Source organism: Mytilus edulis, chromosome 9 (assembly GCF_963676685.1).
Source record: "Mytilus edulis chromosome 9, xbMytEdul2.2, whole genome shotgun sequence".
NCBI classification, from domain to species: domain Eukaryota; kingdom Metazoa; phylum Mollusca; class Bivalvia; order Mytilida; family Mytilidae; genus Mytilus; species Mytilus edulis.
In genome coordinates this window covers 16,157,104-16,175,444 of record NC_092352.1, presented here as the reverse complement: position 1 = coordinate 16,175,444, position 18,341 = coordinate 16,157,104, and the positions used below count along the sequence as shown (strand labels likewise).

General features: G+C 30.2%; 1 protein-coding gene across 5 annotated transcripts; it reads right to left on the bottom strand.

Moving 5' to 3' along the window:
- Positions 1–205: 205 nt before the first annotated feature.
- LOC139489558 (polycystin-2-like) lies at positions 206–17,818 on the bottom strand. 5 transcript variants are annotated; one of them, XM_071276117.1, is made up of 16 exons: positions 17,638–17,818; positions 13,756–14,096; positions 10,249–10,362; positions 9,763–9,890; positions 8,938–9,194; positions 8,313–8,537; positions 7,804–7,966; positions 7,338–7,574; positions 6,838–7,019; positions 6,353–6,572; positions 5,782–5,915; positions 5,474–5,591; positions 4,770–5,105; positions 3,779–3,961; positions 3,370–3,402; positions 206–1,900 (listed from the first exon to the last, which is right to left on the bottom strand). In XM_071276117.1, the coding sequence occupies exons 2-15, from the start codon at positions 14,009–14,011 to the stop codon at positions 3,388–3,390; spliced, it is 2,568 nt and encodes an 855-aa protein (XP_071132218.1). In that variant the 5' UTR covers positions 14,012–14,096; positions 17,638–17,818; the 3' UTR covers positions 206–1,900; positions 3,370–3,387. The 5 variants fall into 5 exon arrangements, with proteins under 5 accessions (XP_071132218.1, XP_071132216.1, XP_071132217.1 ...); XM_071276115.1 differs by lacking the exon at positions 3,370–3,402 and having other exon boundaries at positions 17,638–17,660; XM_071276116.1 differs by lacking the exon at positions 17,638–17,818 and having other exon boundaries at positions 13,756–14,994.
- Between the last annotated feature and the right edge of the window lie 523 nt (positions 17,819–18,341).

Genomic DNA, 18,341 nt, shown 5'->3' with positions numbered 1-18,341 from the left:
CATTTATTGTTTTGTTATAAATCAGGTTGTTGGTTGTTCACATTTTGCACATCATTGTCTTTTAAAGGGATTTGCTCATCATTGAAGGCTATACAGTGACCTATAATGCTTATATCCATATTATTTGGCCTGGTTGGATGGTTGTCTCAAAAGCAATCATACCACATCTCAATATTTCAAAATAAGATAAAAACAACAACAACAATTAACCTGCTTCCTAATTAACATTTAATAATAATAATAATGTAACACATAGAAATGCATCTAACATAACAAGTAAACAAAGTTCCGGAAATTTCAGCTTTTTTCAATATATTTTGATCTGGTATTCCAGTTGCTGCCTTTGTTAATTTTTCTTTGCAATTCATTATTTTGATGAATTAAACCAGTACATGTAGGTATTATATATTATCCGTTCAGTAATAAAAATATTACATATTGTCTTAACTGGATTTTCAAACTTTGGTTTGCCTAATGCCCAGTGGAAAATATATCATGCAAAATCAGGACAAAATTAAAATTGCACATAATGTGTACAATTAAAACAATTACTACATGTAGCATTTTTAGTTTGCTGGTTTCAAAAAATAAAATATATGAAAAAAGCTGAAATCACAGATAAAATCAGCAGTGAATGAGAAAAACAATGAAATAAATGTTAGGCTCCCTACCAAAAGGTAAAGATTGTTTAAATCAATTATAAATAACAAATTATAGCAGTTTAGGACGGAAATACTGTAATTGGCAAAGACTTGTCAGGATTTTTTCTCTCCCATTTAATACTGGTATCTTTGCAACGATAAAATTTATTTTTTAGTATCTGAAAATCAATCTTTTCTTTAACAAATGTCTCTCTCAGGACGGAAATATGAAATTGTAATTTAACAAACAATGATTTTCTGTAAAAATATACATCTTTTTTAAATTAATCTTGGTTTTGATCAAATTGTACACTGATCTATATATAAAAAAAAAATCATGCAATTTGTTTTATAATATTTGATATATAAATATATATAATTTCTAAAGTTAAAGCATGCTTATAATTATAACATGTAAACATAAAATTGTACAACCAACCTAAAAGCAAACATATACAACTGGACGGAGATTCATTTGGGCACATTATGATCAAAGGACGGTAAATGTAAAACAATTATTCCCTGATTGTAAAAATTAGGTAGATAAAAAGGATTTCATTTATGGTAATCTTAAAATTAAACTTCAGTAAAACATTACAATAACTATATTTGGTTTTGTTTATATAAATGCACAATGCATGTTGTAAAAACAAAAATTCACATGAATTTTTCAGTTATATGAAAAACACTTTTTAGAACATTAGCTTTTATCGTAGTTCATGAGAATTACTGTTTTCACAACACTTCTGCAATAAAATATCTCCTGTATAACATTTCATTTTCTTACAGGACAAGCATCCTTTCTTCACACGCCTTAATGTCTTTAAAATGTTTTTACAATGTATTACAATTTGATATAAAAAAAAAATCTTTCCAATAAATTTGCCAAAAAATCTATTACAGAGATTTTGATTCCATGATACATTATACTGTTCTTATCAAATTTTTCAAAAAATATTTTAAAATTCATTTACATTGTAAATTTATCAATTTTTTGTTGTATATAATATCTTAAAATTAGTACAGGAAAAAGCAGCATTAGATATCAGTAGTTTAAAGAACACAAATGCAAATATTGTCAGATGATATCAGTATTTTTATAACATCAATTAGAAATTATTGCAAAACATTTGTAATTTGTCAATGATGTGAAAGTGAACACAAATAAATGATAGTACGACGATGTGTATCACAGAGAGACATAAAATAACAAACAGGAATGTTTTCTACTAAACTCTGTAGTTTCGATCAAAGTAATCCTGAAAAAGAAAAAAAGAAAAATTATTAGATTTTTGTAAAATTATAATGGATAAAAACTTTGTCAAATTTGTTTGAACTATTGTTAAACATACCAGTATAACTTTTACAATAAACATGATCTAAAGTTTCCTGTGCCAGCAAAACTGATCTAAGTAATTCAAACATGAAGTAACAACAATTTATTTTCAAAACAAAATATTAAAGGTAAAAAAATAAATTTTTACAGCAGCAAATTATTTTGTTGTTATATTCATACTGCAATTTATCTACATTTATGAAAAGTTATTGATAATGAATAACGTGTCTAAAACTGAAAGTGTTCTATGAACAAACAACAACAAAGATTAAATTACACATTCAAATCCTCATTCACTGCAATAATGATTTTCTTTTATCTTACTACTGTCAAGATTTAAGTGCAGAAACAATTATTTAACCTAAATTTATTTCTGCAGACAAACTAAAAGACAAAATAAACAAAAACAGAAACATAATCTTAGAATTCAAATATATAATTTGAGGTTGAAAAGAAACAATATATCTTTTTCAAATTCATTGTATTAATTTGTATTAATCAAAACAGGATTATTAGTCAAATGCAATGTGGTCAGACAAAAACACACAAATAAACAGATTCACATAAAGTATCAACATTATATTCATATAAAGAAAAATTACAATAAATAAAGCTCAAATTCAAATTTCAATTGAATTGATTCTCACTGCCTATAGTTGTTTGTATAAAGAACCATTAAAAAACAATTATGTATATTATGCATTTCAATCACCGAGATAAAACCATCGTCAGAATATTGCTCCTAAGTTTAACCTTCTATCTTTCTTTCAGATATCAATAATGACAACCAAAGGACTTTTTGGTCATGAATCGTTGAAAGTTTTAGATAATATGGCATCAATTATAAACTAAGTCATGCATGATTAAGATAAAAAAATGTTCAGTCCTTTTGTTATTTAACCACCTAGGTGGCCCATGCATGCCTCTGGAGCAGGGAGATTATTACACTATCAATACTACAGTGCAAACTCAGAAATACAAATGTTTGCACCACACCCAAATATTTAATACTTGAACAGATACACTTTCACTCTAACAACCTTGAGTAATCATTGTAATTGTGTCTACCACCTATCATATGTACCAATTTTCTTTTCTTTTTTTAATTATTGAGAAAAACCAATGCTCTAAATCCTAGTGTGCACCTCTCTGTGCATTCACAAGATATAAGAACTGAATGATATGATAAACCCCAATTATCTAAAAAAAAAAAAGTAATTGAATGCAACCTTCTGCCAAACTTGATTTGATCCATGCATTAAAAATATTTATAGAACAATTTACCTAACTAAAAAAACAACCTGCATTTTCTACAACAATCTAAATTCAAATAATAAAAAGTGTTAAAAGTTATTTGTCTAACATCAAAATAAAGACTCATGCATTGCATACCTGTGCAAGGTTTACCGTTTAAACATCTGATGTCTTCAAAATGAAACATATTATTAATTAAACAACATCAAAAGAAATTAACAAACAGCTAAAAAAAATGTTCATTTCATTTTACCACAGTTTTATGAAACATTAATGTAATATAAACTAAAAATGAAATATTTTCTTTTCCTATGAGATTTAAGATATACGGTATACACAAATATTTGTACTTTTAGACTTGATTTTTTGTTCAAATCTCACATTTAATGAAAAAAATTTTTCCCTTTATTTTTAGAACATGTGAATATGTGGTCAACTTATCAAGATACATGTGACTATATATTTTCCCTAAACTCCTAGATTTCTTCCATCATCAATTGACCTGACTTATAGTTTGTGGGTAGAGTTATTTCCCTTCCATACTCACTGGTTCATTTTGTCCTGAGCCAGGTCGTGACCTAGATCTGACTCCGCGAGCTGAGGTGCCACTACTGGGTGATGCCCCTCTACCACTTGGAGAAAATGATGTTTCTGAATCCCACCTTTCTAATTCTTCTCTTACTAATCTTTCCATTTGTTCTCTTTTAGCTTCATCGCTATTTCCATCAGTCTTAGTATAACAAAACAAGACATGGTGAAGTCACAATTGATTAAAACACACTATAAAAATCTATTCTTGATTTTACTTGATATAATAATTCAACTTTTAAAAAAATAAGGGAGAGACAGAAATGCCCATCAAACAAATGGAAAAAAAATAGTCTTGTCTTAATTTTCACAACTGGACAAAATCAAGAATAGACTTTTTCAAAGCATTCCAAGAAGGCCAGATTTATTTTTTAAGGCATACCAAATGGTAACTATTGACAAAATCTGACCTTCTCAGGTTAAAGTTAAATCACACTAATATTTGTTATAATATCAAACTACTCCAGAAACTATCAACATTTCTCTAGAAGTTGAAATTCTGGAGATTTTATTTTTTACTGCCAGGAATATTAATGTATAGGTATATACTGTTATTTATATCACACGTCAAACATTTTTTTAAATACTTACTCTGGTACGTCTTTTTATTAAATCATCAAACAACCTGCACCTGTATGTGTCTGATTGTTTCCCCATCATCATATATGCACATGTATTATAACAATATTGACATTTTATAAAGCTGTTGTATATGTGTCGCACAATGAAACCCACACAAGGTTGGAAGTGATTATAATTAGTTCACTTTTACCATGTGTTATTGGTGGTACATTTTATGATATTATCAACCAGTATTAACTTTCCAAAATAATAAAATTAAAAAAAAGAAACTTTTTTTTTAACTATCATTCAGAATATGCCAAACAAATATCAATTTTGGAAAGAAAATACTACAATTAATACACAAAAAATTAATTAGCAAAAGTTACCTCTGTTATACTGTCTAATATTTTTCCCATTGTTTCTCGTCTTTTTAATTTAGCTTTTTCCATAGCTTCTAATTTAACTAAAACAGCGTCTATTTTTGATACAATACTGCCTATAGAATGTTCCATTCTGTCTACTCTGCGAGATAACACTGTAAATTCTTCATATGATACGCCATTTGATGCTCTTCCTGAACGCGAGGATTTTGTTCCGCTGTCTTCGTCATCACTATCTTCACCACTGTCATCGTTAAAACTAACACGACTACTTGATCTTCTGGCAGTGCCCGGTCTGTTGCCTGATTTCTCCAGATGTTCGTATTCTTTGTTAAGAGCATCCTATAACACAGAAGGAAAAAACAGTCTAATAAAAAAATATTTTGGTTACAGGGTTTCAGGTTAAATAACTTTGTTTAAAAATTCACCCTTGAATGTATATTGGTATGACACTGTTTCAAGACGGAGATGAGCCACATAAATATCTAATTAAAACTTGATTAAAATGATATGATAGAATCTGTAATTCTAAAAATTATAGAAACCACAACTGGTCTTTTAATGCTTTGTGTAGTTGGGTTGCTGTTTCATTTATCCCTACTTACTTATATTAATTAGAAATAATTAACAACTAAGTCTGACATAAATCCCTGCCAGATTATTTTATTTATTATATTTTGTAGAGAGAGCATTAATACAAGACATGTTACCTGTTCTTTATTAAGGTCAGCTTGTAGTTTCTTCTGTTCTGATTCGTCCAGCACACGGTCACCATCCATGTCATATTTAGCAAAGAGAGCCTCAATTTCACCATCAGCATAACCACGGCTAAAAAACAAAATCTTTTGTTTTGAGGTTTGTCATCATTTTTACTACAGACCCTTAGTAACAAGCTTTTCAAACTTCAAACATGATCAGTATGTTTTTTTCTGAATAAAAGTTTATTTTATTTAAATTAAAAAATTTATATTATACATCTATAAAGATATACAACTATTTGATAAATAGTCAAACTTACGTCTTGAGATCTTGACGCCATTCCTCAAAGTCAAGCTGTTTATCTTGGTTGATGTCAGCATTTTTCAGAGCCTTCTGAATATCAACAATCTTGTCCCTCTTGAAGTTCAGTTTGTCAACCATCTTCATGTATCCCTAAAAAAATATTTTTGAAAATTATGTTTATTAGAATAAATATAAAGTTCTCTTCTGGTTTAATGATAACAACTTAATATATCTGACTTCATGACTTTATACCATAATTTATATGTGTCCTTTTACTGTGAAGGTTCAGTTTTCAGCTGATGTTTAGCTTTTAGACTGATTAAGACAAAATCTCTGATATATATGAAGAATATGTAAAGTTACAATGTCAACAAACAGAACCAAGTCAATTAAATATTGAGGAAATCTGTTTTCTTTGCAGAAAAATAATCATATTTCAATGTGTAAAATGTTTACTATTGGAGAAAAGGACATGCTAACACAATATTTTTTTTTCACTTAATTTGATGTCATTATAGTTTTTAGAAAATCAATGTGTAAATTTCATTACAAAACTAACTATGATAGTATAGAATCAATAAACTTACTCTCTTGAAGTAGTCAGTCATCTCAAACTCGTTCTTCTGGTTAGCCATATCACCTTTGACCTCTGAGTAGGTGTCGTTGATGATAGCCAAGAACATGTTGATCAGAACGAAGAAAACAAAGAATACGAACAACATGAAGTAGATTGGACCAAGAATTCTGTTGGCTGCTTCAAGCTGGTGGAAATCAAAATCTCCCAAGATGATACGAAACAGTGTGAAGCTGAAAAATAATTCTTAACTGTCAATATGAGCCTTCCATATGTTTGTAAAGGATTAAGATTTCAGACAACAAAAAAGTGACATAACTTATGTATCTAAATAACAACAAAACACAGAAAATATGTATTTTGAAATATACCAAATTGTATGATATCTCTGTTACTATAACTTGCATTATTCATTCATATTTAGGTACTTTAAACAACAACCATTTTATTCTTTGAACCACAAATTGATACATTGATTAAACATTGTTAAATTCTTACAAGGAATTCTGGAAGTTGCTGAAGTCCTTGACTTGTGTACCAAAGAGGAGATAACCCAGTTGTGTGAAGGCCAAGAAGATAATGAAGAACATGACAGCAAATCCAGCCAGATCCTTGGCACATTTACCAAGAGTGGAGGAAAGCTGGGTCATTGTCTTGTTAAAGCTAATGTACTTGAAAATCTGTCAAATATAAAATACAATACTTAAGAAATGACATATAAGATGACTAACAACAGCCTTTTACAAACTGATATGACCTAGAGCACATAGTCAATTTAAACAAGAGTTATTTGAGTTGAGTTACCCAAACAAAGAACAATATTCAGAAAAAAAATTCAAAATAGACCATAGTGCTAATGTTCTCCAGCTGTATTCAAATATCTTATCTAACTAAATAGGCAATTATCACATGCAGCTGATATATTTCTCAAATTAAAGTTAAATTTAAAGCCTATCTTATGAAGTAACTAAAGTTGTTGTTTTAATGCTAAACATTACCTTGATCCAGGCAAAGAAGACAGCAATAGCTATAGCATTATCAAAACGTGTCTGCCAGTAACTGAGGTTCTCAAAGTCAGCATACTTGTCAGGATTATCTAGTAGTTCCTTTAGCTTGTTGTCTACCACTATTGTCCGATATATGTCAAACACTATACAAAGTATCGCTATGATAATGACAACAATATCCAGGATGTTCCACATACTTTTCAGATAGGACAGCTTGTGTTTCTTGATCTGTAAAAATAAATAACCATTTCTTAAAAACATTCAATTTTACGTTTATGCATGCTCAGGCTGTTTTTTAATGATTCTGTTCGTAAATTATAGTATAAATATAATAGCAATGGTTCACTTTGAAGGCTAAGACAATTTTTACTTACCATTAAGTTTTAGTAAATTGGCTTTTAAACAAATTATCATTAAGAATTTTATTACACACATGAACTGTATATTTTAAACATACCTCAATAGCCTCCTCCACTATGTAGTATACAATGAACATAACAAAGATAAATTCACAGGCCAGAATAAAATAGTCAGTGACAGTCACATATCGAATCAGCTTGACAGTACGGAAAGTGTAGGATGGGATAGCTCCTCCAGTGGCAGGGAATTCAACAACCAGTCTAAAAATAACATGGTAAAGTTAGTACTTTCATATAATGATTTCTTAATTCTTTTCTAAAAAAACACCCACAGCTAACAGCAACTATCCTTAATTTTTAAATTTCTAAATAAATAAAAAAAAAATTGTAAGTTATAAAGATGACCTGAGTGCTCAGATGAACTGGTGTAATGAATATGTTCCTACATTACATAAATTAATTTTGATAACTGCTAAATGTAAATTCTTTAAAGATAATTCTACTTGTTTGATCCTTATGTATCTTTATCACCCTAACAAAAGAAAACTTTTAGTTGTGTGCACCAAAAGTGACACTGGTACCCCAATGAATCATTATTCATGCTTACCTGACAACACAAAACAGATTAATGTTGGCATTGTATACAGTAAAGTCTATAAACACCACCCTAGTCCCTCGTTGTATCCACAGATTATCAAACAAATAGTCTATAGTTTCTGCTGACGTGTTCTTCCGACCTGTTAGGTCCTGAACATAACCCGATCCACTATAGGTAGTCAACATTCCCCAGTAGGACGAACCATCTAACTGACTCTCTGTCTGATACGTCCATCTGTAATATAATCAACTCAAATCAACAGCTGGTTCTTTATCAATAAACTTATTTCAGCATGTGTTACAAGACTCTTGTACAAAATACTTTTGCTAAAGTTTGCTAAAGGTGTACAACTATATTCCAGTGGGATTACAACTATAGATATGTTAATATCAGAGAGTTATGCTTAGTTAAGGACAATCTAAATCTTCAACTTACTATTAAGAACTTCTAGAAGTTGTCAATATGTGAAACAGCAATAAAGCAATGTTGCTTTTAGTAATGTACATTTTCTAGTATACTGCAAGAGAGTAATTTCTTTATTTACCATTAACTAGTCCCCTTTAGATCCTATTGAAATACAAATAAATATTTCTGTTTTTCAATGTAAAGATATGATCACATTGTATTAACTTACCCTGTATAGTTAGCATGAGAAACTTCCGAAGTTTTGTCTTCCAAATTTTCTGAATATGAATCAAAGCATTCACGAATAACATCTTTGAAATCATCATGGACTTGACAAGAGTTGGTACTGACTTTCAACTGTCTGATTCGTGGTACACCTAGCAGTTTGTTCTCATAGTATATATAGCCAAGTTGTTCATTTGGAACATTCTCATTGTTGTACCATGTCTCCCAATAAAGTCCGTCAAGTAAGGGTTTCTTGGCAAACTGTAAATATAAATTATAAATTTGTACCACATTCTTCCCACAATTCTTTTCTAACAACTGAAATGATGTAATACTGTTATTGTTTAACTTGAACTTTGTATGCATGATGGATGAATGTTAAAAAAAATAATATTCTTTTATTATTCCTAATGCATATTCACATCAAGTTTTATTTGAATGTCCGTTTGGTAACTTTCGCTTCCCTTCTAAAGACCATAAAATATTGTGAGAATTTGGACTTTGACTAAAAATTTTAAATACATTCCATCAGACAACAAGGATCGGATATAGATTACTTGCCTTTAGGGAAGAGATAGAATTTATCCTGACTCTAAAGCAATTTATTTTCATGATTTTATCATTTTCTGGGTGTATTTGTGTGAAGGAAACTCACAGTTTTACATTTTCATGACAATTTATATTCAAGTTATTTTTCACAGAAATGAATCGCTAATAAAAACTAGTTGGTTTACATTATATAGTATATTGAAAATATTTCAAACATGTCATAAATTTAATGACATGTTTAAAAAATTTAAATAAATTTAAACAAATAATAACAACTTACTTTCCAGAAGTCATTGACGTTTGTAATAGACCTGAAAGTTCCTCCTCCACTGTGAACTGTATCCAAGAACAGGTCATTCATCACTTTGGTGTAGTAGTACATAGTTGTACTGGTCATTCCAAAGGTCACTGTCAAAAGTTAACTTACTTTATACTTATTAATATACATGTACATGTATACAAACTGTAGTTCTATATCAAATTTTACATCTTTTACAAATAACACTAAACATTTGGATGTCATTGAAACACTAGACTAACCACTAAAATCATCTTTTACCACAAATAAACTACTTTAAATAACATTTGCACAAAGACAGTTTCTTAGCTATGTCAAATTACAGTTATAGCTTTTGGCCAATCAGGTTTTTTAAAAGTTACATTTTTTATATATATCAAAAGTCAGAACAATAATTTGCGATGTCATATAATATTTTTCTTCCATGTTTTACAGTTGATACCTGTTTTTTATATTACATGTACTTACCTACACACAAGATGACCAAGAAAACTAGGTAGATGATCAGTTCCCTTAAAGTTGTCTTCACATGTAGCTCTCGGTTTCCTTTGGTTTCTTCTGTCTGTCGGGTCGCCCATAGTGCTGTAAAATTATCAAAGTAAATATTCTCAATTTCACTAGATTTACTAAAAACTTGGAGTTGAATAGAACTTTAAAATGTACATGTCATTTGTCTACTTGAACTTAAGTCACCCTGCAATATGCAAACTTTGTCTGTATTTCCTTAAGTCAACTACCTTATATCCAAACAAAAATTTGTCCCAAGTACACAGATGCCCCATCCGCACTATCATTTCCTTGAGCCAACTACCTTTTATCCAAAAAATCTTATAACAACCATCCGGGGTTTTACACTTAATAAAATATTTCAGAAGTATCAGTGAAATTTTATTGACCACATGCTTATATGGATAGTTGGTGATACCATAGTATATAAATTTACACCAATTTCAAGTTCTTGGACTTTATAACCTCAAGCTCAGATTTTTATTTTGATTGGTTCACCTCAACCCTTTCATATCCAACTATAGCAGTCATCACATGACATTGCGGCATCATGCATCACGCGTATCATGTCCAAGTAAAATGTATAGGAATGCACAGGGGCTTTCCGGAATCGATTAAATAAATTACTTTTAGATCATGATACAAAATGTGTGGACATTATAGTAATTCTTCATATATTTAGAAATAAATTTATGCCTTTTGGAAAAGTTTAAATTTTGGTCTTCTCCCTTCCAAATGCTTTTGAAAATTTGTCTTGTTGCCACGATAGTTCACACTGTTAAATCATACAACTACGATAAATATTGGATTTTCTGTCGTGTTTAACCTAAAATTGCATTTTATACAAAACAGATGGAAAAATCGTGGACATATGTGCTTATCACTATATCATATATATTTCAAATATCGTACATACAATAGTTTAATTTTTTACATTTACAGCGTGGGCCGACTTGGTAAAAAATTATTTTGTAAGATTGTTACAATAAAAATCTAATAACTTTTGGATGCTCGTGTTTTCAGTGATCGTCTTACCTTAAAGCAGCATAGAATCAAACATTAGTTTCTTTTGATAAAGCTGATACATGCTGTTGTTTTTTTTTATAACATTTTGAAAAAATGGTGACCAAATAATTTTCAAACGTAGAAGATGTTCGACACTTATTTTGTCCATGCAAATAATTCAATTTAATTTCACTGTTTATATTGCAATTAAATATGACACGTTATTGTCACTATAATGATAGCCAAGGACAAAGCTAGATTAAGTCATAACATCAACGTGATCAAAGAAAACAAACATGACACCTATTTGCGATGTAAGTTTTGATAATACCTATGTAGATGTAAGTTTTGACAATACATGTAGATTAGTGTTGTCCGAGTCTTAATGAAATTCATTATATTATTTTATATTCATAAAAGAAGATCTTGAATGGATATCAACCTAGGTAATATAACTATATTTTTCAATTTTCATTAATTCATCGGGGTAACCAGTAAATTTTATATAATCCTAATCAAACCTAAAATCTAAAACTATGTTTATGGTCAATAAATGAATCTTTTTGTTATTCATTATTTCATATTTTTGATAACAGAACAAATTTGACATCTCAGTATTTTTTTCTTTCTTGACATATGCAACTATTCCAGTCATAATTACGTTCTAATAAGATCATAATTACGTTCTTATTAGAAAGTAATTATGACTGGAATAGTTGCATATGTCATGTATGTCAAGAAAGAAAAAAATACTGAGATGTCAAATTTGTTCTGTTATCAAAAATATGAAATAATGAATAACAAAAAGATTTATTTATTGACCATAAACATAGTTTTAGATTTTATCATAATTATGGTGTTAAAAAATGTTTGCGTATCCTGCAATGACAGACACAATTTAATTAAGTGTACAGGAATCAAAACATATTATAAAACAAGACAATCAAAAGGAGGCTATCAAGCTGCATATTGACAAGAATAAAAATATAGTATAAAATGGACTTTTAATACATGCACAGAGGTCAAACAAGTATTAAAATTATGGATAGAAAAATAAGATCTCCATACACATTTAAAAAAAAATCTCATTTGACTCTTGAAACAAGAAAAAATATACACATTTATATGTTCATTGTGTATTGAGAAGGTAATGAATGATATAAATATCAAGGTTATCCTGGTATTTAATTTCACAAACTAACAGGAATGTATTAAATGTCCTCACCATTTACATATATACCGAAATCCTTCTATTGATCTGTTTAAATACCCAATAACTTAGCCTAGTTTGTTTCCAAACAAATTTATAATCAGTTTCAATGGGGACAAGGTATGAACTAAAATCTGAAGATAACATTCATATATATATATATATATAAAAACATATGTACATAGTTTTTTTATGACTAATTTTAAATTTTGAATGAATTGAAATCTAGAGACAAATGATAAACAATAACAATATTAGATATATGAATTATATAACATCCCTGAAATTGTTAGAAGTTTATGAAAAATACATCTTAAAGGTATTTGTTAGACCCCTTATTACTTAATATGAAAACTGCATAATACAGATAAATAGAAACAAATTGAAAAAACAGTTAAATTTATAACTTCTAAAAGTACAATTATAATCAAATGATTCTTTCATTTTCTTTTAAATATTCAACATATTGTAAATGAAAAAATCTTGACATGTTGATGATGTCCTTCCAATTTGTGATTTTCTGCATTGACAGTATATTCCAGAAGGTGTACAGTATTGACTGATTGTACAGAACATGTATGAAATATTTGCCACTGGACATTAAACAACCAACAATCAATCAATCGTTCAATCATACCAGTGTTTGAATTGACAGCTGTTAAAATCTTTGAAACATCCAATTTGGGGAACAAAAATATTTATATCAAGTCAAAGTTGAAATTCATATAACAATTGAATACCTTTTACTCAAGTTTGGAAATAAAAATGAAGATATACAATATTTTTAGTCATCACTGTTCACATTTATAAGATACATGTACATTTCTATTAAAATTTAAAGCAATAAAGGTATTAGTACTACTACTTTATACAATGTATGTGTATATACTTTATTTGCACATGTTTTTGAATAGAATATACACATTTAAAAGGGAAAAGAAAGTTTAAAGATTGCAAGAAATCCTGTTAATTGCCTGGACTTTGTGGTTTTTAAATATTATATGATAATTTATATATCTTGAAGCTGTCAAAAAAGAACCATGTCAAATTCATTTTATGAATTACAAATTTATTTTGCCACTTACACTTATGCAGGAAAATTTTAAAAAAACACTGATTTTACTACAATGTATATACATGTAGTTAAACTAGTTTAATATTCAGAATGAACAAAATATTATTTTTTTTCATTTCTTTACAAATTTTCAATTAAACCAACAACAAATAATTTATGTGTTTAAATCGAAACTTACATCTTAAACCACTTGTAAAACAACTCCAACAGCCACCAGACTTTTTAGGAGTAGTTGGGGACACATCATTATTCCTTTTGGGTTCATTATCAGCATACATGTCGTTTTCCATTGCAGAAGGTAAATCTGGATCGTCCCTTGGTCCACCGAAGTCAAACTGATTATCAGGTCTAGCGTGTCCACCAGAAGCGTAAGGATCTAATCCCCAAGCTTGACGAGACTGCGCGCTCGAAGGCCTAACGTCCTTTGAGCTCATATTTGTCAAAGTTTAAATAATCTGATAAGTCTTTCAGTAAAACAATAGATCTTGTCAAAATGCCAGAAATAAATTCTACTGGGATCTGTAATAGAGAGGGATAATGTTACCTTTAAATCAATTTGACTAATGTATCGAAGTCAAGGTACAATATCATCGATTAAAAGTCTTTAAATAGTTTCCAAAACCCGAATACGGACAAAAAGTTAAGAGTGACGTAATTGTTTCAAGCGTTGTCTCCCTTCAAATACATAGTATGTGTATGTGGTCCCGAACACGTTCCCTATAAACGGACATATGTAACGTTCTTTTTGCGTTACAGTGCAGCCACAACTGTAAGGTTAATCTGACGCCGATGCCAGAATACATTTAAGTACTGCATGAAAGGTAACTGTTGCCGCAAGTGTCAGTGAAGTGTATGCAATCTAAGTACTAGTACGCTATCTAGAAGTCACAGTTTGCAGATGTGGCTTGTAGAGTTCATCAACATTCATCAAAAGTTGCGTCAAATAAACTTTCTATGTGACTTTGCATAAAGAAAGGAGTACCATGTTACGGCCTTCCATTTAAAAAAACGTTTGTAAAACAATTTGTACTAATGAACATTAGATGTCATCCCGATTTAACCATGAAAACATTAGTCGTCTACAGTAGGAATTATATTCTCACGCAAAACTACTGAAAGACTTTGATTCTTTGTTGGTTACATTAACCGACAACGCTATAGATGTGAGAATCAAAGGGTTAAATAATTCGATGTATATTCTTAAATATGAGACATACTGAGATAAGGAACTAAAAATTTCAATCTTTCCTACAAAGGCACTGGCTATGATAACGTTGACACGACACAATTACGCTGGACACTAATTCATTTACGTAACAGTAACATTCTTGTTATTGTTACATTTTCAGCGTGATCGTAGCCAGTGCCTTCTTAAAAAGCTACACTTACTACGAAACAACGTAAACTTTAAGTATCCATCCGTTACTATATAATTCGGCCACATTTGCCAAGATTTTGAAGATTATTTTTAAGATTAAAAATAAAACGAATATAATACAAAATTATAAATTATTTCCCTAGTTATCTACTGAAACGTTGTCGGTTTTCTTTTGTAATCTCATATATATCGTTTTTCTTTATTTCTTCTTCGGGTTTCATGCATTTGAGTCCCACAGCCGGATTTAGATGGAGACAGGAGACCCGGTTCCCTTTATGGGGCTATACTGTGGTACATTTTGTAAATACATAGACTTTTTAAATGTTTTAATCCTTATGTTGTCTTGTTTAGCCCCCTATTTTAAAATCTGACTCCGCACCTAAAATTAAATTGCGACATTTTACAAAATAAGCTCATCGCCGAGACGTTGTCATGCGGCAAAATCAAAAATGTTTCCATCCTTTGTTTCTATGACACAAAACATTAAGCCGATGACTCCATATGATTTTCATATCATAAAAATGGAAATATTGATGTACATATCATATAATTTAAAACACAGACACATTCATAGTAATGTGAAGAGGTTTTTGAGAAATTGCAATTCAAAGTAATAGCAATCCCGTTTTACTGCAATTTGCATTCATATTAATGTATAATGTTGACTGCTGTACCCCTATTTTTGACATTTTTACCTATTGTGTCTGTTTGTTTTGTTCACGCATCGGTGACAATATAATGGAATTTGATGCGACTGTCATACAAGTGAGAGTTTTATCTAGCTATAAAACCAGGTTCAATCCACCATTTTCTACATTAGAAAATGCCTGTACCAAGTCAGGAATATGACAGTTCTTGTCCATTCGTTTTTGATGCGTTTTGTTATTTGATTTTGTCATGTGATTATGGACTTTCCGAATTGATTTTCCTCTGCGTTCAGTATTTTTGTGATTTTACTTTTTCCCATGATTTAGGAATATGCCAGTTGTTGTCCATTCTTTCGATGTGTTTGAGCTCTAACGGTTGCCATCTGATTAGGAACTTTTCGTTTTAATTTTACTCGGAGGTCGGTATTTTTTGCCTACAGTCTGCATCCGTTATAATGTAATTTATTTTGGGTTGTATACATCACAAGGGCATGTGCGATTGGCTACGTTGAAACAGTTTGACGCATTTCAGTTAACTTTAAGCCTTTAGAAACTGAGGGATAACAATTACCATGTATTCATTTATTCAATTGAAAAATTTTGTATCTGGGAGCCAATTAATTTACCAATAAGTTAGTGAAATATATACATATTCTATTTAGTCCGAAGTCAAAACAGAAACAGATTATCTAGAATGTCAGATAAGTATATATATATATAAAAGATATTCCCATTTCTCATATCAAGCAAGATTTTGATTGGAAAACATACTACATCTTCTTAATTCTATATATATAATTATATTTCTGTATAGTCTGAATAGATAAACAACGCAATCTAAGATACAGCAATCAAACAAATTAAGGCGACCAATTCAAATGAACATCTATTTATCCTTATATAATGAACAGGCACTATAGGAGTTGGATGCTGTTTGCTGTTGCTTGGATTGGTATGTTGTATTGTCCAATATTTTTGATAATTCCTGCTTTTTTCCTTCGCGTATTATCACTCTTTAAATATCGCTGAGTGCTGTCAAGTTTTGAATAAATTAAACAGAGACGTCACTTATATATATATCTATAATCTATTGCCACTGGGTGAAGAACAATAATTAGCTACCGCAAATTTCCAATTTGTTTGGCTAAATTTTGGTCGAAGTATTCATATTATATAAATGTAAAGTCAGCCCTGTATAACCATAGTTGTCCGATTGAGACCGTCTGGTGTAAATTTGTCACATATTTAGACTATATATTTCTTTTTACAAATTGTTACTCGGATGGAGAGTTGTCTCATTGGCACTCATACCATACCTTTTTATATCTACAAGTCTAAATTAAAATAATATTGCCGTAAATATGTCACTCAATTTTGATGTGATTGTATGCCATCGGTAAATAATATCATCATCATTTTCGACAGACACAAAGCATAGCTGATCTGCCAGATATGGCATTTACTGGCATGCCACATTACCACATTACATCAGATATATCTTTGCATTTTTTACTCTCTTAGTCGTTGAGAAAAGGCCTCACTCTACTAACGAAAGCTATATTTTATATAGCCTAGTTGGTCGAGTGGTCTAGGGCGCTTGGCCTTGTGCATGCAGTAGGTGTTGCCACATTGTCACCAAAACAGGAGTTCGATTCGCTTTGAGAGAAGAACAATGAATTCTGTAAGTTTACAGATCTAACATTGTTTGGTTAAATTTCAGTTGTAGATTTTCAGATTAATGGGGATGTGGTGTACGGGTCACAGATCCGTTTAAATAGACATTCGAATGGAATTCGGACGGGTCCACGTGGATGTGTCCTCTCACTCACCACTGATTGTGCAATCTCATTAAGCATGCCGGACGTACACCTTTAACGTATCAATTGACGAACAAGAAAAAGTACTTGTAATTGCTGAAAACGTTAACCATAAAATCATGTTTTTGTCAGATTTTGTTTCATTTCCTAAATATTCTGTCTCTTTTTTACCAGCCGTTATTCTTTTAAAAAAATAATAATAAAAAAGATACACTCACCTGTATCTTCGTTCCCCAGTTCTGTAATGGTCCTGAAACTGCGTCATCAAGTTTTATACCACTATCGACCTGCTACCTAGGCAATCAAGTTACCTGAAGAGTTCCATGCATAATAGATGTAGAAACACGGTCCCGTATCGATATTTCACAGTAAACTTTTATAGTTTCCTTATTTTCAAACAATACGGATAGGAAAATCAATCAAACTTTTATTACAGTTCTACCAAAATGGTAAATAATATTGATTTGGAAAGATGTTTTGCGTCAAATTTACAATTATCAATTATTAATACAGAACAAAACAGGTAGTTTAATTTAATATAATGGGTTGGTTAAAGTGGTAGGTTTGATCAATATTTGCATTAGACTTTTAATATCAATATTTAAGTAAAATATTTAATCGACACTAGAGGAGGACAATTTTTTATTGATTGGTCTCTTTTAAAATGTAGATTGTCATGAATATGCATTACTTGGCACTAGATGTTAAGCAAAAAAATTAATAAGCAACTAAAACGGAACGGTTCTGAACTGTACTGGCTCTAATAAACATCTATGCATGCATGCCTTTTGTGCTGACGTTTTTTTTTTTTATTATTATTATAGAAAGTTCTTTGGACGAGTGCCAAACGATTGGATGTACCGTACTCTGCGGACACCCCCCTCCCAATCAGATTACAAATACAAAGTTGTTACCACTGTTC

What these genes read in the sequence shown, in the direction of transcription:
- LOC139489558 (XM_071276115.1), bottom strand. Translation starts at nt 14,011, where the DNA reads ATGAGCTCAAAGGACGTTAGGCCTTCGAGCGCGCAGTCTCGTCAAGCT. An exon ending in TTTTACAAGTGGTTTAAGAT is followed by an intron (nt 10,363 to 13,755) that starts GTAAGTTTCGAT and finishes ATAATTTTACAG; the next exon opens with CACTATGGGCGACCCGACAG. An exon ending in AATCTGTTTTGTGTTGTCAG is followed by an intron (nt 7,967 to 8,312) that starts GTAAGCATGAAT and finishes TGTTATTTTTAG; the next exon opens with ACTGGTTGTTGAATTCCCTG.